General features: G+C 41.8%; 1 protein-coding gene across 3 annotated transcripts in view; it reads left to right on the forward strand.

Annotated features, from left to right (window-relative positions):
• Nucleotides 1-23,455, forward strand: part of ptch1 (patched 1) — a 76,550-nt gene that overhangs the window by 22,527 nt on the left and 30,568 nt on the right. For 2 of the 3 annotated variants that reach the window (XM_015368361.2, XM_015368349.2), the window contains exons 3-12: nt 6,128-6,317; nt 7,301-7,370; nt 7,468-7,559; nt 9,339-9,561; nt 10,821-10,942; nt 12,061-12,208; nt 15,357-15,488; nt 15,819-15,974; nt 16,423-16,521; nt 18,442-18,567. In XM_015368361.2, the coding sequence (XP_015223847.2) occupies nt 6,128-6,317; nt 7,301-7,370; nt 7,468-7,559; nt 9,339-9,561; nt 10,821-10,942; nt 12,061-12,208; nt 15,357-15,488; nt 15,819-15,974; nt 16,423-16,521; nt 18,442-18,567 (1,358 nt within the window). The remainder of the gene's footprint in view (nt 1-6,127; nt 6,318-7,300; nt 7,371-7,467; nt 7,560-9,338; nt 9,562-10,820; nt 10,943-12,060; nt 12,209-15,356; nt 15,489-15,818; nt 15,975-16,422; nt 16,522-18,441; nt 18,568-23,455) is intronic. The other variant, XM_015368356.2, reaches the window with a different exon arrangement.

The raw sequence follows: 23,455 nt of genomic DNA on the forward strand, positions 1-23,455 counted from the left end.
TTGCATGTTCTTTTACAACACTTTGTTTACTGTATAAACATGTTATAAGTAAATCATGGGGTACATACACCTCTAAAGTACAGTATTGGTGAAACACACCACCATGTTAATGCACAGTGCAATCCATTACTTCATGTACAGCACCTGGAAAGTAGAAAAGTAGTAAAGTTGTAAATGGTTTCAGGCTGTACTTGTCTGAAAACATAATTAAAGTGTCCTCATTTCCCCCCCAAAAATTAATTCAGCAAAAAATGATTTTCTTATTGGTGGAGTTTCTTCACAGAAGACCAGACTAAGTCAGGGAAGATGTGTGTTGATCCAGTTGTAACATGATATCTATACGTTGCTCACCTTCATTCTGCTACGGCCATATTGGTGTTGATTGCAACCAAATGCTGGAATCCAGATGACCATTTGCCAAAGAATTGGTGATGTACTGTTTGGTATTCTGGGTTTCTTTTGTTGTCTCTCTCCTCCATCCATTTATTTTCGTTTGCTAGTATCTTAATAGCCTCCTCTCATTCTGTGTTTTCTGCAAATTAAATGTTTATTGTAGTTCATCTTAATACGTCTACTGTCGAATGGCCAAAATTCTCTCATTTCCAAATATTTATAACAAGAACATACTGTAAAAGATGTTTCGAACCAGTTGAAGCCATTTGGCCCATGTGGCTCATTGGGTTGCTAATAGATAGAAGCTGATTGATCTGAGGATCTCTTCCAGCTGTTTCTTGAAAGACGTCAGGGAAACTTCTTCAGTAATATGGCAGGATAGCTTTTTTTGTTCAGTACAGATGTAAACATGTTTTGTTGATTGCTTACAATGCCCTTTAGATGCATTAGTTGCACTGATGAAATAGGAACAAAAATGGCTTGCTTAAAGCAATTCTAAAAATGTTATACTATAGTCAGAAATGCATTGCACAGGTCAAAGTCATATTTATCATAATGAAATTCTAGAAAACTGAATCTTTTTACACTTCTGAGTATACCACATTAAAAACGGAAAGAAATCTACAGTAACATTCTGCTCTTTAGATGTATGTATAGATCTCGGAGGCATTCCTGTTTCCCTGGGGTATAAAATGAGGTACAGTAAATACACAGAGGATGTCCAGAGGTAGTATGCACCTCCATAGATATCTCTCTGTCCTTAACGGAAAACAGCAGGTAAAGGGTTATTGATCTCTACACGTTAGGGGATAGCTGTAAAAGAAAAAAGTTGAATCGATATGTAGTTCTTAGTATTAAGAAATGTAAGACTACTGGTATAGTGGCAGCTATATGACAGTTGCATTCCTATCTTATGGATAGATGATATTGAAGGTTTTTGGATACATTTGTTAGCCATGTCCACTGGGAACTGTACCCACTGAGGGGGTCTTTGATGTTTTGGGGTTGTTTTTAATCTTCGGGGGCCTGGAGCCCTAGTAGAGGGAGGAATCGTGAACTTCAACACGAATCAGGACTTTTTGGCCAAACGCATGATTCGTTCTGCCAAGAAGCTCAAGCTTGACTGAAAATGGACATTCCAGCAGGACAGTGATACAAAGCATGCATACAAATTGCTGGTAAAGAACATTTATTTTCGATGCAGCTAACTACTTACAGCAATTCTGCCTGGAGGAATGGAGAGAACTCCCCCTGCAGAAGAGTCTGAATCTCAGAGCACATTGCAGGAAGTATCTCGTCAGTGTAATCCTTGCCACAGGAGGATTTACTCAGCTCTAACTACAGGGGTGTGAATAACTGTGACCCCTGTGGTTTCTGGCCATAAATTAATTGTGATATGTATGACTTGGTTCCATGCTATGCCATAGGAATTACAGTATGCATTCTTTATTTTTCAGCAGGACACGTTATCCGGTCCGTGGACCTGTCTCTCATGTGTTTTTTTTTTCTATTTCATTGGGAGGTATGAGTAAACCTGAAGAGCATTGGAAATGTTCTTCACATCCTTTTCACTGATGCGGCCTGAATGATATCTTCAGCTTTCAGCCTGAAACACAGAATAGAGAGACTAGAAAAGCTGTCTGAACCGCCTGGTTAGAATTTCACACGCGTATGGGTTGTGAGAATACACTGAAGGTCCCGGCTTGCCATATTCTGATCAGTAGTTTTAGGTGGCCTTCCACACCAGTGGCTCCCTTTGGTCTTATGCTAAAACTGCAACTGGTTTGAGTCCGACTGCACGTTTTGAAAACTTAAGAGCATTCAGCAATTGAGTGAGATGTCCAAGCTTTTCCTGACCTGCCTCTGATGTCTCTCTTGGGTATTGCACATACAGCCAGCCTTACTTTAAAAGACACATCCTTCACGCATACTGAAATCTTTTCATGTAAAACAATAGCCTCTTTGTCAAAGCTTTTAAAAACTAAAATGCACAATCTTGCCTCTTACATCCAGTGTTTACAGGTAAATAGAATAACTCAGCATGGACGACATTCACACTCAAGGATTAGATTAATCCATTCCCCAACCTTACGTGAAGGCTCTGTTTACACAAGGTTTTTACATTACTTAGATTTTACGGAAGATGAGAAAGAGAGAGTGTCTTTATTATCCCCGGGGGGGGGGTAAGTTTTTTTTTTTACAGCAGTAGTGTTGGTGTACAGACAGAAGAAAAACGCCAGGAACAACACTATACGTGCATATTTACATTGAGGGTGAAGTGTTAAATAACAATATGGCTTTGGGTATGAATGAGAACTTGAATCTGTGGGTTTTGGTGCCGGGGAGTCGGTATCTGCGTTCTGATGGGAGTAACTGGAATAACTTAAACAAGGGGTGTGAAGGATCATCACAGATGTATTTTGCTTTACGCTAAGGACGTGAATGATAGATGGAGGAGAGGGCTGAAAGATCAGCGCCAATGACCTTCACAAGGCTGCCCAGTTTGTTCTTGCCTCTCAGATTCAGGTTACCAAACCAGCAGATCAGGGTAAAAGATAGAACATGAAAGGACCCTTTCTTTGCCATTGCATAAACATAACATCACTTTATTAGCCCCGTACCATTTCTTGCATTAGGAATTCGTCTTTTCGCATACCCCAGCTTGCTCTCCATGAGACACACAGACAGGGAGAGAAGCCGGGGGTCAGAGCACAGGGTCAGCCATTTTACAGCGCCCCTGGAGCAGTTGGGGTTAAGGGCCTTGCTCAGGGGCCCAACGGAGTAGGATTCCTCTGCCGGGAGCGGGATTTGAACCGGCAACCTTTCAGCCACAGGCGCAGATCCTTAGCCACAGAGCCACCGCACCGACAAGTACGGAGAAGTGTTGCACTCAATAATGAATTATTGTGCTTTACATTTAATTATCCCGCTCTCCTGTTCAGTTCAGGAATTCATTGTAAAACAAAATACTGGCATGGCTGCAGTGTGGGAGAATGATGATTTCCAGCCAAAGGGCGCGATGATCTGCAGATGAAGTGGCTGTATGCGCGCGAAAATGCAGCGAGACCGGTGTAAAAGAGCCCTGGTGGTGACGCGTTCCTCCAAGCTTGCTCTCATCTAACGCAATCGGTATCTAACGCAAACTCGAGAATGTTGTAATGGAACCCAGGGAGAGTTCATGTATATTGGGTTCAATTTGGTCTTTGGGTAAGTATGGATTAGAAACGCCAATGAAAAAGATTAGCTCAGAAGGAGGAGGTCTGCAGAACCACTTTTACATCCGGTTGGTTTAGCTGCAGCAAGTCCTTGCTGATCCTTATTAGAGAATCCTGTACTGCTTTCAAATGTTTCAGTCTTTTTTATTTTCCAGCCCTATCCTAAAGGATGGCTCTTGAGGAAGATTTTAAAGATTAAAAGTCAGACTAATGGAGAGGAGCCAGATTACTGTTTGTCTAGCTTTGTCTTGAGAGACGAAGTTATGTGGAGGCTGTTAAAATTCTTGTTTTCCTACCAGTGCTGCTGTGTTTTAAAGCTGTAGATGATGTTTTGACATACATTTTTGTTTTGTTAGCCTTTTGTATCAGTTTTACTACATCATAGCCACTGATTTTTTTTTTCTGGTCTTAGCACAGGGCTTTTTACACAACTTTGTAAAGGATGGTGTGAAATATGTTGAATTTGAAATAATGCATAAGCCAGAGAGACATCCCTCTACTGTGTTTTCAAGGTAACACATGGCACATGTGTGGGGAGAGTGCTTATTGTACTTATTCTTATGTTTTTTTTTTAATCAAACAGATTTGACGCGGATGAAGGTTGCACTGATTTTCTCCTGCTTTTTTCCCGCGCATTTGCTATTTATTTTAGTTAATGCTATATTTTTCTATACAGTATATAGCATGTACTAAAGCAGAGGAAAGCTTTATGTATCTGATGAAAACCGGACATATACAGTACAGTACATCCTGGCTACGGAGCTCAATAGAAATGATGTAACTGACAGCAAATATTAAGCAGTTATTGACTGTGACTTGGGTACTGTATTATATAATTTCTGCAGTTCACAGGCTAAGGACAGGGTGATACACTTGCAAGGGAGGAATTTAGAGTATTAGTGTCACTGTTAAAAAAATTTTGGGGGCTGTAGGAAGGTGGTGTAGTATCGCATAGAACTGACATCATCGCCGATATGGGCAGTTAGGTACATCTTAAAACAATGCGCAGTGTCTTCTTGTGCAATACTCTATACCGTGTGTAATTAATCACATTGCTTGTGCCATCTTTCTGTGGAAGGTTCAGATCTCGATGTCAGAGTTCAGGTGCTGCACTGGCAGCCACAGCCCTGCCCTGAGGGTGACCACCCACAGAAGACATGAGAGGAGAGTTCAGTCTACGTGCCCATCAATCACTGGCTTTTTGTCTGACTGCCTGGAGGCTGTCTCCAAAGGCCCACACTTTTCCCTGAAATTTGTGTTCCTCTGAAGTGGGCAGGTATCTTCTGAAGGCTAGATAGCAGTACCAAACAACTCGTGAGGAGGGCAAAGGAGATGCTTTTAAATGTGTAAACTGTGATTCTTAGCCATCACATGTTAGCAGCTCCGTGCTTCGGTACCATAATCATTTGAATAAAAGCCTGGCTTTTAGTGTGAACATTGAGGCAAAAAGGTCTACTTTGAATAATCCGAACATTGATTCTCATCTGACTCTTATATTAGCCAAACATGTTTCAAGATAACAAAATAACTCTTTATCATAGCCAGCAGCTATGCCTGCAACTCACAGCTGGCAGCCCACTGAAGCATAGCAGGTGTGAGCCTGGTCAGTACCTGGATGGGAGACCTCCTGGGAAAACTAAGGTTGCTGCTGGAAGAGGTGTTAGTGGGACCAGCAGGGGGGGCTCACCCTGCAGTCTGTGTGGGTCCTAATGCCCCAGGATAGCAAAGGAGACTCTATACTGTAAAAACCATGCAGTCCTTTGGATGAGACATAAAACGTAGGTTCTGACTCTCTGTGGTCATTAAAAATCCCAGGGCGTTTCTCAAAAAGAGTAGGGGTGTTACCCCGGTGCCCTGGCCAAATTTCCCATTAACCTTAACCAGTCATGACCTCCTAATAATCCCAATCTATGAACTGGCTTCATCACATTGCTCCCCTCTCCACTAACAGCTGATGTCTGGTGGGCATAATGTGTGCACTATGGCTGCCATTGCATCATCCAAGTGGATGCTGCGCATAGGTGGTGGTGGAGGGGAGTCCCCATTACCTGTAAAGCACTTCATAAGTGTAAGAATTATTATTTATTAAGTACAAAAATAAGAAAGAGGGCCTTAACAAAAGCCCTTAGGTTTAGTTTAAGTATCAGTCCAGTCCAGGCTCTGCCCTTGGCCAGTTGTGACTGAGCCCTCCCCTGTGCTGACAGAATTGCACTGCCTGCTGGGGGAGGGCTGGATCTGGAGTACAGTCTTCGCAATCGTATTGTGGACTCATTCTCACAGTGCTGGCTGAATTCTTGACTTTTATCACAATACAAGATTTTGTCCTTGCTCTTTCCGGGTACATTAGACGTCACGATTCCCACGAACAGTCAGGGTTGTGTGTTTGTTCTGACTGTGGCAAAGAAGGTCAAGTATCGAGCTGAAGCCCCGATTTTGTGTTATTTTCCAGCTGTGTGTGTTCGGGGCCAGACTGGCGTTCACCAACTGGACGGTGACTGTATTTGGCTTTCCTTTTGCAGTGGGAGGACGGGTAAATCAGGAGCTGAAGTACACACGGCAGAAGATGGGAGAAGAGGCCATGTTCAACCCTCAACTCATGATTCAGACCCCACGGGAAGAAGGTGCTAATGTACTCACGGTTGAAGCACTGAGGCAACACCTGGACTCTGCAATTAAAGCCAGCAGAGTGCATGTTTACATGTACAATAGGTAAGAGGAACAGGTGTCAGGTGTTCTTCCAAACAGGTGACCCAACTGCAAGTTGACGTGACATTTTCAGATAGTTGTCAGATTATTGCTGTGGGTTATAAGAACACGAGAAAGGGGACAAACGAGAGATGACTTTTCGGACCTTCTGGTCCATTTGTAGTTAATCCAAAGGTGTCATCCAGCAGTTTCATGTACGGAGCCAGGATACCGGCTTCAACATCAAGGCTGGGTAGCTAGACCCCCACAGTCCTTTGGCTTGTCTCCCCTCTTGTTTGTGTTTCAGTTGGTTCTGAAGAACTATGCTGGGTAAATGCACTGGGTCACTGCACTAAGTTTTTAAAAATGCTGTTAGAGTTCTGTCACGCAATGAGATTTTAAAAAAAATGCCAGCTTGGCAATTTTTTATTTTACGCATGAAAAAGTCATTTTAGTTTACGCATGAAGCAAATATGATTTGCCTTTTCTCTTTCCAAAAGTCAACCTGCCACCTTGTTTTTCATGTGCTTTAACTGTTGCACAATTAAAAAGATAAATGCTGAAAATATACTATGTCATTACCGTAAGGGAACTCATATTTAATTAGTATTTTTCGGTCTGTGCATGAAGTTTAAATGATCCAATTGCAGTGTAATTGTATTAATTTTTTGGTAGTGCTTTACTTGAAAGAGGCAAAAACACCATCATAACCCCTTAGTAAACACCATACATGATAATAACATGCATTAAAATCATATTTCTGCATCTGGAGAAAGTCCTTGATGGTGTCTTCCATCATTTTAACTGGACAATTCTATACCTGAAGTTCTGCTCTTGTCTTTTGCAAGAATGTCTCATTTTGAACCGGTCTGAATTATTTCCCCATTTTGCACAATTGGTTGTGAAGGATTATGGAATGTTACATTGTGTTGTGTTGGTGACTCCTCATTCACGTAAAGTGTTACCTTTTTTTCTTGCTGGCTGTAAAATCTTGTCCATGTTTGTAGGCAATGGAAATTGGAACATCTGTGTTATAAATCAGGAGAACTTATCACTGAAGCTGCGCCCATGAATCAGGTATGCAGAATTCAGTTTATCCTACAGTAGCAATTTTGTTCTAAAGATGTTTTAACAGCAGAAATGCAACTAATTTGTTTGAATTTTATCTCTTTAGATTATTGAAAACCTCTATCCTTGTTTAATAATCACGCCGTTGGATTGCTTCTGGGAAGGTGCAAAACTACAGTCAGGAGTGGCCTATCTGCCGTAAGAACACTTTTAAATCTCTTATTCCCTTGCAGAAAATGCACAAAGACTTTTGCTCTGAAAAGCCAGTGGTACAGCTTTTCTAATACAGAACAAAAACAAAAGCTTGTGCTCATGCAAAGCAAAGAGAATGTTAGTTACAGAAGCCTGAATGGAGGTTTTGTTCACCCTAGAAAAAATGGTGCTTTAGAAAAATGTATATCTTTGTCATTTATTAATAATCTTATTTTAGTAGTTTTTTTTGCTAAATGTTTTATTATAACATTTAAAACCAATTAAACCCATTTTAAATAGATGAGTGGCAGAGAATTGCACTTTTTTGTTACTAATTGATCTGAAACCATATAACTTAATCATATGCGGCTGAATAGTTTTATTTAGAGAGCATTGAAAGTGCTTGGCAAACTCTGGGCTTGCCATTCGAATGGCTTTGTACTGTAGAGCAAGGACACGCCCTGTAGCACTGCGGCAGTGGAGACTACAGCTTGAAAAAAAATCTGAGAATAGGTCTTGGGATTTTTCCTCACCTTCTTTTCTTTGACGTAGAACTGTCGCACAGTTTTCTTTCCCGGCTTATCGGATTATACTGCCCCAGAATTCTTGAAAACAAAAGAGGGGAATATCTTTTGAGTGCAAATATGTTGTAACTGAGACCCGCCTTGGCGCAGTGTCTTTCATTTTCTGCAGTGAACTCACACGACATAAAAAAACGTTGATTCTGTCATTAGACCCAAAATGTTTAGAAAATATTCTTGAATGTGGTGGACACCTTTTGAATAAGCAAACAAATTAAGTTCCTTGCCTAAGCAAGCATACTGAAAGAGATATTTTTCACATTATCAGTGGATATGGAAGTGCACTGTATAGTAGATGTAATTGTGCAGGTGACGTTTGAGGAAGGATGAATTGTATGCATTTTGAAGTCTACTTTCTTACACTTTTCTTAATTGACTAGTAGACTGAATCTGCCTTTATTCCTTCCAATGGTTTGTCATTATGCCTTCAAGCTCCCTGCACCCCCCCAGAAGACTTCATTGTTGTGATAGCTGGCAGATGCAAACATTTGAGTTAATTATGCACAAGTCAGGGTTCGGGCTTTTGTTTTCCTCGCAGTTTGTATGCCTTTGCAACAGTAATTTGCACTGGCCATCATGGATCGCACTGGGAGCAGTTTTAGATGGTAAATAAGGATTTTGTGTTTTCTGGTTGGGAGACTTGGAATAATGACTCAAGCCTGGTTAAGCAGATACAATGTGGTTTGAACCACAAAGTAAGCCAGCCAAAAGCCTCTCTGGCCTGTCGGCAGCAGGGGAAGACTGCGAGAGGAGGGGTGGGAGAGGTGGTGGTGGGGAAGGTTGTTGGTTGATTGCCAAGTTGTCAGAGAGGATGAAGGGGGAAAGGTATTATTAGAGGGAATAAAGGTCAGCTGTTTTGATTGATTTAATTTGCAAAACAGTTATTACGCAGACAGTCTGTAATCCGATGCTAAGATTTTTTTTCCAGCCATCTTCCTGATTGGTGGCCGAGCCATTGAGCGCATAAAAAGGAAAAATAAATATTCGCAGAAATCCTTCCCGGTTTCAGAATCTTTGTGGTTGTTCCTAAGACCGTATATTTTCTTAAGACTTCGCAAAGCAGGTGTTATCTGGCAATATCGGGGCAAGACAAACGTGAGGAGAAATCTGAAGGGGAGTTTAATTTTGTAACTGTGAAGTGCAAAGCATGAAGTGTGTTCTTATAGTATTTTAGGTGCAGTTTTTTGTATGCTTTGTGTTGTAGGTATTTTGCTCCTTTTCTCAACAGAGGTAAACCCCCTGTGCAGTGGACCAACTTTGATCCAATGGAGTTCTTGGAGGAGCTAAAAGCCTTCAGTTACCAAGTGGACAGCTGGGAGGAGATGCTGATGAAGGCGGAGGTTGGCCACGGCTATATGGACCGCCCCTGCCTTAATCCTGCAGACCCCGACTGCCCTGTCACAGCACCCAACAAGAACACCACTCGAGTACGTGTTTATCCCAGCCCTGCTGGGTGCCGTTACAGAATAACACTTTCCGTTTTACAGACAAGGAAAAACTTGAGATGTTTTAAGTATCTCTAAAGATATTTTCATACATTTTTCTCAGCGCAAACTAATTATGAAGCTTGGCACATTCCTTCCATAAAGAGTCACAGTGCCTGGGTCATTGCATGTTCTTGCTCTGTTGTGGCTCATTTCACCTTCCTGTTAAATAGTGTGGTCGGTTTGTTTGTGAGCTGCAATCAGCCACACAGAACATCGGTGAGACAAGGTGAAGTTCAGCACAAATCAGCAGGAGGACTCCTGCTGCTTTTCACCCTCGCCCACCTGGACCACAAGAGAAGATCATTTCTGAGGACGTTCCTCTGTCATTAAGAGTTGCTTGATCTGGGTTGTACCCTTTAGGAGAAAGAAAGGAGGAAACTAAAGAAGACGTATAATTGTGTTATGAAAAATGTTATTTTCTATGACTTCATGGTGTACTACCACATATAATTGGTTGTATGCCATGTAGGTGTAACCCTGCTATTAGATGCCTCATTACCACTTCAGGATTTGAGTTTAAATTTGATACTTCTCCAGATCATGTGTTCTGGACCAGTTTCACAAGCTGTCTGTGACACTAAGCATGTAGTTCTAGCAGTTTTCATGCCATCTGTGCTGCTGTGCAGTCTGCAAAAAGGTTTTTCCTTTTTAGCTTTATATACGATATTGACCAAAGATGTAAAAATAGGAATTCAGATGACTAAAGAATTGAGATTCCCTAAGTGGACGGGCATAGCTTCGCCCAGTTTCTGGTGAACCAATGACCCATGTACTGTAGCTTCCTGGGCATTGAGGGACACAAGTGTCCTCTAGTCAGTCCTGACCCTCCTGTGCATTGATGCAGAGCTTGTAGCATGTCAAATGATGAATAGCCCGATGGGTGGGAGTGTCAGAGGAGCCTGTCTGAGCTCCCTCTTTCTCCCCATGACGGTACAGACCTATTTCCTGTAAGCCAAGCTGTCCAGAGACAATTGACAATGCACGACTGGGTAGGTGCATCATAAAAAAACAGACCCATTCTAAATTTCTCAAAAGGAAATGACACCGCTTCAATTCGTAAATGTCAGAAGTGTTGCTGGTCTGCATTTTCTGTTTGGGTCAGTTAAAACAAAAAGAGAAAATGCACACAACCCCGCCCTGTACAGCACGCACAGGGTGTCGCCTCTTTCCTTTCTCAGAATGCTCATGGTATTTTGCAGCCTTATGATGTTGCCCGCGCTCTGAAAGGTGGTTGTCACGGCCTTTCCAAAAAATACATGCACTGGCAGGAGGAGCTGATCGTTGGGGGAACAACAAAGAACGGGAGTGGGAGGCTTCTGAGGTAAGTATCCAAGCCCCCAGTCAATGAGGCAGCTCGTTGAAAGCCTGTATAACTTATGATAATGGTTGTTTATGTTGGTCCAAACAGGTTACATAGGCTTAAGCGTCATAAATCTTCAGACCATAACAAGGATCCAGTGAAACCTTAGAACACCAGCTGTTCCTCCTTGAAGTCATTAATAACGCAAATTGTAATGTCTAAGCCTGAACAAGTGGCGACTTCGGTGCAGTGAAACACACACTGCCATGTCCGTTTACAGGGCTATGAAGTCTACTGAAATAATAATTAAAATACCTTTTCACTGAGAGAAACTGTTGCGATTGGAACAACCAAGTGTAAATTTAGGACATTTGAATTTTTCTCCCCCTACCAATGTGATTCTATATTGATAAATTTTGGGTTTTACACTAGGGAGTTTCTTCAAATTCAGTGTGCAGGTTTCCCAGATGTGAATCTGTTCTTCATTGGAGCACCTCTTTTTGTAGTCCACTTGCTTAAATGTGGTGTTATAAGGAGGATAAATCAATGTTTGTATTCAATCACATTAGGTGTTTTTAAAACATCTTTATTTTTCACTGGATGTGTAAAAACTAGAATTTTCTGCAGTCCCATTAGTAGTCATAGTTATTAGTACTGCATGTGATTTAAAGCTGTTTACCTTCCACGCCTCTGTAAGTTAGGCCATGTTTCCAGAACTTTCCTGCTTTTATCTTATGTAGTATATGTTTGAATACTTTGAATTAATTAGGACGTGTTTTTTCAGTCTAATTTTAATGTAGTAGGTCTACTGGGTGTGACCTTTTTATGAGACCAGAAAGCTGTAGTATGAGGCCACAAGCATTTTTTTAGAAAAATGTTTAATTTTCACTTGAAGTTTCTTGATGTAATTTACAGTAACTATTTTAGCGGTGCCTAAATGTGAGGCTTGAGTGTGTTTGAGAAACAACAGAAGGGAAATTTGTTTTTCAGCGAATACCTTTCTCCGTGGAGTCATTTACTTTTGTTTATAAAAGATCTCCTTTGCTTCTTATTTCCCCTTCATCTGAGACTCCACACTCTGAAAATCTCTTCCTGCCTGGTGTTTACTTTGCCCATCCCCCTCTCCCCCTGTGTCTCAGTGCCCAGGCTCTCCAGACCATGTTTCAGTTAATGACCCCCAAGCAAATGTATGAACACTTCAAGGATTATGAACATGTTTCACATATCAACTGGAATGAGGACAAGGCCGCCGCCATCCTGGAGGCCTGGCAGAGGAGATACTCTGAGGTAAAGCTCCTTGCAGGTCACTCTCATGTATACATACACACAAACACATGAGAATGAAAGATTTGTCAACTCTGTAAGCAACAAAGTTCAATCTATCCGAATCACATTCTGTGTGTAGTTCAGTTTAAACCTCAGTGTTTTAAAGCTCTTTAACAAGTCTAAAAACAGATTCCACAAAGGAAGGTGGTAATGACCGAGTACCAAAGTGAATCGATTTATTTCACCCAGTGGTGTAGTTTGTGGTCTCTGTTTTTGAAGGCTGATTTTTTTTTTTCGCCCACCCCTTGGCTCAAGGCGCGGAGATCTTCAGTCCAGGTGTGCATTGGTGCACCTGCTTATTGATCTTCCACTGAGAAAGTGGGGAACCAGCATAAGGTTTAACACCTGACCAGTCACAGTGCCTGAGCTGCTTTTGAAGTGCCCTAATGGCTGTTCCAGTAGTTTGCAAATTGTTATTACTTGACATATCCGTGAATTATACACTGAAAATCAGTATCGGCTGAAGGAATCTGGTGTATGTTTCCAGTAATGTTTCTACTGCTTTAATAATAGTAATAATAATTGCTTACACTTATATAGCGCTTTTCTGGACACTCCACTCAAAACGCTTTACAGGTAATGGGGACACCCCTCCACCACCACCAATGTGCAGCCCCACCTGGATGATGCGACGGCAGCCATAGTGCGCCAGAACGCTCGCCACACACCAGCTATTAGTGGGGAGGAGAGCAGAGTAATGAAGCCAATTCAGAGACAGGGATTATAAGGAGGCCATGATTGATAAGGGCCAATGGGAAATTTTGGCCAGGACGCCCGGGTTACACCCCTACTCTTTACGAGAAACGCCCTGGGATTTTTAATGACCACAGTCAGGACCTCAGTTTTACGTCTCATCCGAAGGAGGGCGCCTGTGAGTTGCAGGGTGATATGGCTGCTGGCGATGGCTACTGCTTTAGATTCATTTCGTGAGAAATTAAGCAGATTGTGCTATTGCTTCTACACAATTAAGCATTTGTGTAGCAGTAATCATTTTTTCATCTCATAATGGTCTTTTGTCCACTACTATTTGGGCGGGGCGGTGGCTCTGTGGCTAAGGATCTGCGCCTGTGACTGGAAGGTTGCCGGTTCAAATCCCGCGGCCGGCAGAGGAATCCTACTCCGTTGGGCCCCTGAGCAAGGCCCTTAACCCTAACTGCTCCAGGGGCGCCGTACAGTGGCAGACCCTGCACTCTGACCCCAAGCTTTTCTCCCTGTTTGTGTGTCTGTGTCTCCATGGAGAAAAGCTGGGGTATGCAAAAAGACGCATTCTTAATGCAAGAAATTGTATAGGGCTAATAAAGAAACATTATTATTATTATTATGTTTTTATCAGTTGATCTGCTTTAAAGTGTAGCTGTACAAAAAACTTTTGAATTATAGTAGCGGCATCTACCAATCGTAGAGTGCCACATCAATTCTGACTGCAATTATATCCCACGCATTGGTTACACCCTGAGATGGCCCTTAGAGTTATAGCCCGTCCAAATTGAAACAGAACATTTTAAGAATTTGAGGGTGTTAAGAGATTTTTCCTAACAAAAGTTACCTTGGAAAATTCACAAAAATAACTTCCAGTTCCTCCATGTTTCTGGCATTTGTATGTCATGGATTACCTTTTCCATGGTTTCCACCTTCTGTCATGATTTTCTGTACTCATTCGATGATTCCCATGTGTTTTGCTATACTTTGTTTGTACCGTGGGATTACCACGGTCAGTTAAGTAGATGTGATTTGGTGTTCTAAGCAGAACCTAGTATCTGGTGCAAGTCTACCAGTTTTCACTTAACATGTGGCTCAAACAAGGCTCCAATGTCTGATGTATAAATATTCTTGAATCTGCGAGTGAACACAGCAGTGTCCTGAGGTCCAGTGTGTACCTTACAGGGCTCTAGGGATGGTGAAGGAAGGCAACTTAAAGAAACCCATTCAACCAAGCTTTTTTATGTATATTGTCCTGTCATATGTATATTGCTCTCCAGCTAGAGCGATCCCCTAATGCCGTGCATGTTTTTTCTTTTCTTTAAATTGAGTGCTGGCAATAAAATCCCACGCAATGTTGAGAAAACCATATATTTTATAGTCTGTGATAGAAAGGATGCCTGCCGGTCAAATGGCCAATTTAGCCGCCACATGTAGCTCCCCCCCCAGCTAAGTGCGCTTCTGTCTTCTTCCATGTGCAAATTTCGGGAGTTACTAAGAAAAGGCCTTTTCTGTCCCAGGAACCTGCTGTTTAAAAGATGCACCTGAAAGAAATGATTTTTTTTTCTTGGCCGTGAAAGCCAGTTGTTTTTACAGCCAAGCCAGCGCACTTAATTTTTCTGAGTGCGAGTAATTAGCGGTTTCTTAAAGTCTTTAAGCGCTCTGTAAGCGGGGACATACAGAGGCTGAGAGGGGAGCAGCGAACAGCGGTGCAGCAGTCCGCTGGTAACTCAGTAAGAAGAGGTGTCTGGAAAGCATTAGCGAGGCGTTGAATCTCTTTCCCAGCTGCAGTCCCATTGGTGGATCTGTGTGACATCATCTGGTCTTTGTTTTCAAGACAGTGACCTTTGCAGAGCTCCATCTGACCTCATGAGCCCGCGAGAGGGGAAAAAGACATCTCTGTACAGAATGTTTGCCTGTAGTGCAGGGGGCCCAGCTTTAAAATAAAAAAAGGTGGAAGAAAGCATCATCCCGGGCTTTATTAGAGGAAAGTGCGGGAGAGAGACATGAAAGACCTCAGTCTCCTTGAATTTCATGAAACAAAATAAATGAGCTCTTGGTAAATATTCATTAAAACCTTCCAATCTCCCCAGTTATTCCCTAGTTAATACTTTTTATTATTATTATTATTTTATGACATCCATCTTGCCGGCATCTCCAGACATAGTCTGACACAGCTGTTCATGTCTTTCTTGCTGCAGGTTTTACTTTGCCGATTTCTGATATAATTGTACTAGACTGTTCAAATAGTGGTCCATAAACGGATATGCTTGTAGTTTTTTAATGTCGTTTTTTTAATGTAAAAGGCATTTTCAGAAACTGTTATTCTAGGTGTGTTCCCTTAAGGCTATGAATGACTTTTTGGGTTTTAATTTTTGACTTGAGTTTTTTCTTCCTTCACAATTTGCAGGCTGTCCAACAGAGTGTGGCACAAAACTCCACTCAGAAGGTGCTTTCATTCACGACTACTACATTGGAAGACATCCTCAAGTCATTCTCTGATGTTAGCGTAATCCGTGTGGCAAGCGGCTACCTATTAATGGTGAGATGAGTTAAATGTCGCAGAGAGTGTGACTTCAGCCTCTTCGCCTTTGATTTCTTCTGCCAAACTACTGGCACTAACGTGTTACAGCCTAAAACCATTAGGAGAATAAAACCATGGCATGCCTTCTATAGTGAATATTAATTACAAGCACAGATCTACTACATTGTGTGCTTGGTGTTTTTAAGAAAGACCTTTTTTTAGCACCAAGAGTTTTATGGACTGCCAAAACTTCAAGATAACTCTAGTTATGTAAAAGGTATTGGAAAGGACGGTGTACTAATGTTTGACTCCTTGTATTTATTGTTGTCTCTCTTGTTCTGCTTGCAGCTTGCCTATGCCTGTTTAACCATGCTGCGGTGGGACTGCGCCAAGTCCCAGGGGGCCGTGGGGTTGGCAGGAGTCTTGCTGGTTGCACTGTCAGTGGCTGCAGGATTGGGCCTGTGCTCTTTGATAGGAATTTCATTTAACGCTGCAACAACTCAGGTACAGCCAAGTCGACAATCTGCCTTTGGTGTAACTCAACATACAAATAACTGAATATATAGGAGTGTAGGTGGGTTATAATTAATTGTGATAGTGTTGTTCAGTAAACTGGCTTTTCAATATTGCTTCTCTGTAGACCCGGAATAGCAGACAAAATGTGCTACCAAACAAAAAAATGGCATTATATAGTTGTCCTCTTAACATCCATCACCCCTACTGCTAAGTTCAGTTTAGAATCCGAAGTATTAAAAAGGAATTCATTTGAGACGATCACTTTTTGGAACAGATCTGTATGACTACCCTCAGTTCCATTCCATGTCTCCATCCTGTTGGAGAGCTTTTATTCTTGCTCGTTTAAACCTGGAAAAAAGAACATTTGCAAGCTCGTTTGCGTGGTATCGCCTGCGGTCGATGGGTGAGCAGGAATCTTCCTTTGTCTTCTCTACAGGTTTTGCCCTTTCTTGCTCTAGGAGTTGGAGTGGACGATGTCTTCCTACTGGCACATGCATTCAGTGAAACAGGACAGAATAAAAGAATTCCTTTTGAGGTAAGGGATGCATTGCAACATGTTTTCTAGCAACAAAAACTGCTACATTATGTGCTTGTTGACAGCTAATCTTTTGTCTAATAAAAATTCCTTATAATGACCCAGAGGAAAAAAATCAATTAAAAATATTTCAAAAACAACCATTTAAATGCTATATTTATCAATAAAGCTGGGTGTGGCTTGTTTGCATTTAAAAATCTCCGATTTAGATTTATTCATCTTTCTTATCCGAAATACATTTTATGTTTGTTATTGGATTCATGCTATTAATTTAAATAGGCTTCATTCAATACCGAGAGAACTGAAATGAATAAAATATGAAAAGGCGAGCCTTTACTCAGGTGTGGTGAAAGTGGGAGTTAAATTGTGGGGCATTTTAACTCCTGACCTTCAGTATGCCAGCACAATCATGCCTCCTTTCCTGTCCTCCTGCATTCTGTAACATAACAGATGAAGACAAGGAAATCTTTCCAGGAATGTTGACATGTGTGATACTCCTCTGTGCTTACAACCCTCCTATCATAACATCTTTTTATAATACTACTGGGGACGTCTGTTGTGTGGAAGACATTTTTGCATACAGATTCAAGTGATTGTGACCAGCCACCCCGATTTTCACCATATGCTATGGACTCCAGCTGTGTTTTAGCACTATGAAACATGTTTCAATTCATTTTTTCAGGGGAGAGCAGAGTCAGCGACATGTTTTTGCGCGTTTTGTTTTTGTCAGACAGAATCGACATTCCGCCTTTCAACTGCTTTGTCTTACTGTAGCCTTCGTGTGGTTGAAATCAAAAGTAAACAGTTCCTTTTGGAAGGAAAACCTGATCTCTCCTGTTTGTGAACAAAGGACGAATCTTGGTGTGTGGTCCCTCCTTTTTTTTATTGCCAATTTCTCGATGAGGAAGGAAAAAGACAGGGGTGGATGGGAAAGGGCTTCTTAAAGTGCTTCTAGTCATGCAGATTTGCTGTCTGCTGGGCTTTAAGGATAAAGCAGTAAGAAAGAGGGCTTATCCTAAGAAGCCAACAGAGGGGAAATTATGTGATTTAAGTAGTGCTGTTAGAAACGGAACAAAAATTGTGTTTTTCCTTTCAAGAAAACCACGCAACATATTTGGTGGGCATCCAATGAGACACTCGTGACTTGTAATTCTGGTTTCTTATTATTAAAACTCACATGCCGAGAGGATGTAATTAGTAAGGTCTCTCAAGTAAGAGTCATTTTCATTAAATCATTACATTTAATGAAATGTATTAATATATTGTCACTTTTAAGCTTTTATGCACATTCATTTACCCACTATACAAACAGTCAAAGCATGGGAAACCAGCAAGACATTTTTAAAGGGCTGAAAACTAAACCTCTCTGGATCTTTTTTTGTTTTTCTTACTTGTTTAAGCCAAGGAGAGTCTCTTATTTCACCCCCAGCCAGAGCCGATCCAGATGAGTTTTTCCTCCTAACCATTGCTTGGTAATGGTAATCTTAGATCTGAAATTGCTTTGCTGTATCACAAGAAATGTAGGTCATTTAGGAGTTGCTCGTGGGTAATGTTTGTCATTGGTGAGATCACACAAATAGTTTAATGCTTTTAAATGTCCAAATCAAGTGTTAGGCCAAAGTAATAAAATGTCAATAGTAAGAGTGGGTTTTGCTAAGAACATCTTTTTAGATGACAAAAAAAGACAGTGGGCCGGTTTACTAAGGTGTGAATATCAAGTTGCTATCAGGGTGTGACGTAGATTTAAGAATGGCAAATGATTACATTTAACATAATGTGGCAAGACGGCGTTCTTAATATTTCTACCAAATGACTGGATGAGCTAAATGCCTTACTTTATGTTTGTACTGTATGTGTTCTTATGTTCTAGCATATGTTACATGAATGAGCTTGTAACCCGGTAACTTTTCATCCTTCTAGGACCGAACGGGAGAATGTTTGAAGAGAACAGGGGCTAGTGTGGCTCTGACCTCGATCAGCAATGTGACAGCTTTTTTCATGGCTGCCTTGATCCCTATTCCTGCTCTCCGGGCATTCTCGCTCCAGGTAAATCACGGCGTTTCTTGTGAGCTCTCTCTCTCTCACTCACTTTTGTCCCATTGTTATTCATTGTTGAATTCATGCGAGCGTTTTCCTAAGGGAGAGAAAAGGCTTTTTTAAAAATCTCGTTACCAGCAGGTTGTCTTTCTGTAGTTGATTGTGCTCCTAGTCCACGCAAGTCTGTGATTCTACCCCTTCCTTACAGGTGGTGTGGGTAAGTGGGCAGGTCTCTGGGCTGTTAGAGAGGGGCTACCTTGGCATGTTCTGTATCTGCGAATAATTTCCTCTATGCCTGCATGAGATCGCCAAAAGGAGGCACAAGTTTGCCTTTCAGGAGCATTGTGCTTTCTGTAGCCGAATCGAAATCGGGCAGAGAATGAGTGGCAGTGCTGCAGAAAGAAGCTGTCGAAATGCTGAGCGAGTGCCGCCTACCTCGGAGTAAATGATTTTAGGTTGGAAGAAAGCGCATTGCCAAAGGCAACTTAGTCATCCTTCATTAGCTCATTGTGGTTAATTCTAGCCACTGCTACAGTGGGTTGTTCATACTTACAAGAATGCCAAATAAACTGATTTCGGTAATCTTTTGGATAAGGGTTGTGTAAGATATTTGAGGATACAGGGTATGTTTTCACCTGAAGTGAAACAGTTGAGTGCGGAGGATTACTCAAATAACAGGGTTCTGTCCGTATCTAATCAGGTGTGTGTTTTGATGGGAATTCTATTGCGTTTTTTGTGGGTTGGCTTCGCCAGAACAGTTTATGAGATCGGTAGCTTTTCAGTTTGCAAATCTAACAAGGAGAAAGTGGTTGTTCATGATTACTTCTTGGAGAATAAGGGAAATATAAATTAATGTGAGTTTAATATCCATAATGCATGCTTGCTTTACTTTCAAGTACTGAATAAGACATCGACTGCACCTGGACTTTCTTTATGAAAGCAACTTCATATTTATATCACAATTGTAAATGTTGTCTAAACTTTGGAATTCTTTGCCATCATTTGGTCTAGATAAATTTAAAGTGTGATTATCCCTGTTGTATTTAGTTAATTTTGGGGTTTTGTCTTGAAACAGGTCACACTTATTCATCCCTATACTGTAGTTTATTTTAGTTTTCTATTGTTTATATCCCTTTTTTGTTGTTTCTTGAGCCTGTCTGTTGATCCCACTATGCGTGTACAGACATGCCATAATAAAATGTGCAACCTTATGAGATGTGAAGTTAGTTGTGTGGCATTTTCTTTTAATTGTGCAGCTCAGCAACATACTGTATATATAACAAGATTTATATTCAGACATTGAAGTTAAAAGTTAGAATATCCCATACCATACCTTCTTGTTGAACAGCTTAATGTGCTAGCTGCTTGTTTGCAGCACTCCTGGGTAGGAACATGTTGACGGCATACTAATTCAGCTAACCAATGTATTCTGTTTCAAGTTGCCTTATCATTGTCTTGAATGAAAGCCTGTGAAAAGAAAGTGAGACGTGATACCATCAGAGGATTAAGTCTGAGCAGACCGCTGAATGGAGATTTCGTAACTATGACAGGCAGTTAGTAGTGACTGTGTGCTATGGGGGAGATCAAGGGAGGATCTTTTTTCCTTTTGATATTTGCTCGCTGGGGGCATAAGCACCTCAGCTCTAACGCGGAGAATTTATGAGGTCAGCTGCCCTTGGTTCAGCACAGATAAACCAAACAACTTCAGCAGAATCGTCTTGCTTTTTGCTAACCTGCGTCTCAACTAATTTTTCATGCTGCTTGACCTCTGACCTCTCCAGAGGAAGTGGAGGCAGTAGTTTGTCTTGATAATTTTGACCATTTTCAGAGCCTTGCTATCTAAAGAGGGCAGGCAGTTTTGAATGACTGCCTGTCCGCATTGGCCTGAGAGACCGAAACAATCAAATTAAATAATGGTGTTTACCTGAAGCTTAGGGGTCAAGAAATAAACCCAAATCTTTCGCTGAACGATTCAGATTTTTTGTAACCTGGGTGGTAAGTGTCACCTTGAGCAGAAGTAGAACTCCGCTGTTCAACCTGAGACTCTTACTAGAGGAAAAAGCTTGGTCTTGACAAGTCGAGCTCAAAAGCCGCAACTTTCTAAACTTTTTTTGGCTATGGAATCATGAGTGCGTGACCAGTTTATTTCTCTAAAAAGCGAATCCTCAATTCTTTAAATCTTTATGCTTTCTTAAACCGAAGGGTGCGATGAGACTGAAGTCTGCCCTGTTGATAGTGTGCTCCCGGCAAATAAAATTCCCATATAGGTGAGGAAACATGTTAAGCAAAGCACAACAACGATGTGTTGACGGATGTCACTGAACAGAGAAATGTGAAATAAAACCCTTGTTTACCTGTTGTGCTTGATCCAGCTGGCAGCTTTTCAGAAGCCAGAGATCACAGGCTGTGTGCCCGATGGGAGAGGCTTCTATCGGTTCCTTTACCCCGTCTGTGTAATTGTGCGGAAAGCAAAGTTTGCGTATAAGCAAACAAGCGGCAAAATCATATTTGCAATATTTCTTTTTTTTGTGAGGAGGGCATAAAAGGATGTGGCATTCTAATTCTCAGACAAATTGGCCCCTCGTTCCTTCTGCGGGCCCAGCGGTGAGCTGCTGTGGATTGGAGAGGCAGTGGGCTGTGACCCCTCTGCCCTGAGAGAGTGGGAGATCGGCTGTGGGACCTCGGTATCTGTAGAGCAGTCCAGCTGCCGAAGGAGAATGAATGGCTTCCTGATTAACCCATATAAGCGCAAGGCCCGCTCCTACTCTTGCATGCCAGCGCTTTGCTCTTTGCTGAACCTCTGGGATTCTGCTCCAGATGCCACACAGAGCTTTCCACTCCGGAATTGTTCATCACATAAAGAAATCAAAGATAAGATTGGCTTACTGCACCAGGAAGGGGTGTTTTTCTGGAGGGGGAGCTCCATGTTTTCGCATGGTTAGTTCAGGACTTGTTCTATGGCCATATCAGTGGTTTATTCTTATGTGAATTCCGCATCTTGGTCTGTTATCTGAGCTTCTTTTCATTTAAGTTCATTTTAAAGCTGTCGTTAGTAGTTCAAGGATGATATTCATTGATTTTTAGAGCCAGGTGAACAGGTTAAATCAGAACTGGTACGTTAAAAAAAAACAGGATGACTCCTTTTCCATGTCTCTTTCTTCAAAGAGTGACTTTTCTCGGAGTTAAAAGCTTTTCACTTGTCGTCGTCGAAAGAGATTGGCGTTTAATTTCAGAAAGTATTTGAACGCAGGAAAACGTCTTTCAAGTCCAAAAATGTAAATGACTAGCCTCACTGTATCTTTCATCTTATTTGTCTGGAAAACAAAAATTAGCAGAGCTGTGTGGTGCTGACTTGATAAGGATTTAAATAACACCTTCTGTTTTATTAGCTGAAATGGAGGGTTAGGGATATACACAGCTGTTCAGCTAAGCATGTATTTTGTTTCCCCAAGATCAAAGGGGGGTTAGTTTGTAAATTAACAGAAAGCCTTTATTGCAACTTAAAAAAAGCAGTGACTGTAAAGGGCAGAAACACAAAATGCGTTATGATTCACAGTAAATCAAAATCTCACTGTTGGCTAATGAAGGATTTGGAACATCGGGTCATAATATCCTGCGGAATGTGAGAAGCAAGAACACCCACCTGTGTGAGCGAGAGGTCGGTATCGTTTTTCACCAGCGTGTTGTTCAAAAGACTTCAAACTCCTACCGCTCACACATTTTGGATTTTTCAGAGCAACGCTGTGCCGTTTTTTTTAATTCGGTCTTTTAAGGTGGACGTGAACAGATTTCAGGGTTTTGTATTTTTCTGTTTGTTTTATTTTGCCCAATCCCCCCCCCACCCCAGCCCCCTCTTTTCTCCAAAGCAAACTAGTTAGAACAGCCTCCCTCTCCAAGAAGAAAAAAACCCTTTGCATAGTTGCGGCCTATTGAATAGCACTGAATAGTCTCACCCCCTTTCCCCACCATCCAATTGCTTAACCCGCTCAGACCTTTCTCCCGATCCGCTTCTGGAGCGGTCGGATGGGGAGGCTGTGGTGGGGAGAAGGAGAGGAAGTCGTAGACGAGGGAGAGAGGAAAGGCGGCAGCAGCTCGAGTGGTTAGGGGAAGCTTCCCCCCCAGCGCTTGAGGAGCAGCAGCACCAAAGCACCAACAACAAAGTGAAAGGAGACGCCAGAAGAGCGAAGTGTCTGGCAGAGGGCAGCTGCAGGCTGGCAGGAGGAAGGTGGGAACCGTGTCTGACAGACTTCATCATCTGCTCATCACCTCCAGGCCCTGCAGCACACCCGCTCTCTGGGTGGTCTGGCAGCGGAGGATGCAGTCTGTACCCTGGGCTAGGCCCCAGCCTACCCGGCCTGCTGCCTTCTCCCACAGCGCCTCCAGCCCTTTTCTTTTTTTTTTTTCTTTCCCTCCTTTCTCTCTCCCTTTTTTTTTTAACCGCAGCAAATCTGAAAGGAGCAGGATTACTGCTGCTTTATGGATTTCTTTTGTATTCCTTTGTAATGATCGATTCCTGGAGAAAAATAGAGTTACATAAACCGAACCAATAAATCTCTCTCTGGACTCGGGGACCAGCAGAGGCAGAACTGAATTTTTTTTCCTTTGTTTTTTTTTTTTTAGCTTTTGTTTGCTTTTTTTGACCCAGATATTGTTGAATATATGTCTGAGAAAAATCAGATAAATTTCACTGATTTATGGAACAGAGGGTGTGTGTGTGTGTATGGGGGGTGTTTTATGGTTTTGGTCCTCTGTTTCACTAAATTTGATGCAGTTCTATTTTGTTTGGGACAGATTGTTCCCAGGCTGTCATCATTCTGTCTACTTTGTCTTGAACACAGGAAAGTTAAATAGACCTCCCCCCCTTCTCTTCCTCCCCCCGTAATCAGTTTCCACTATT

This window comes from Lepisosteus oculatus, chromosome 3, assembly GCF_040954835.1.
Source record: "Lepisosteus oculatus isolate fLepOcu1 chromosome 3, fLepOcu1.hap2, whole genome shotgun sequence".
Taxonomy (NCBI): domain Eukaryota; kingdom Metazoa; phylum Chordata; class Actinopteri; order Semionotiformes; family Lepisosteidae; genus Lepisosteus; species Lepisosteus oculatus.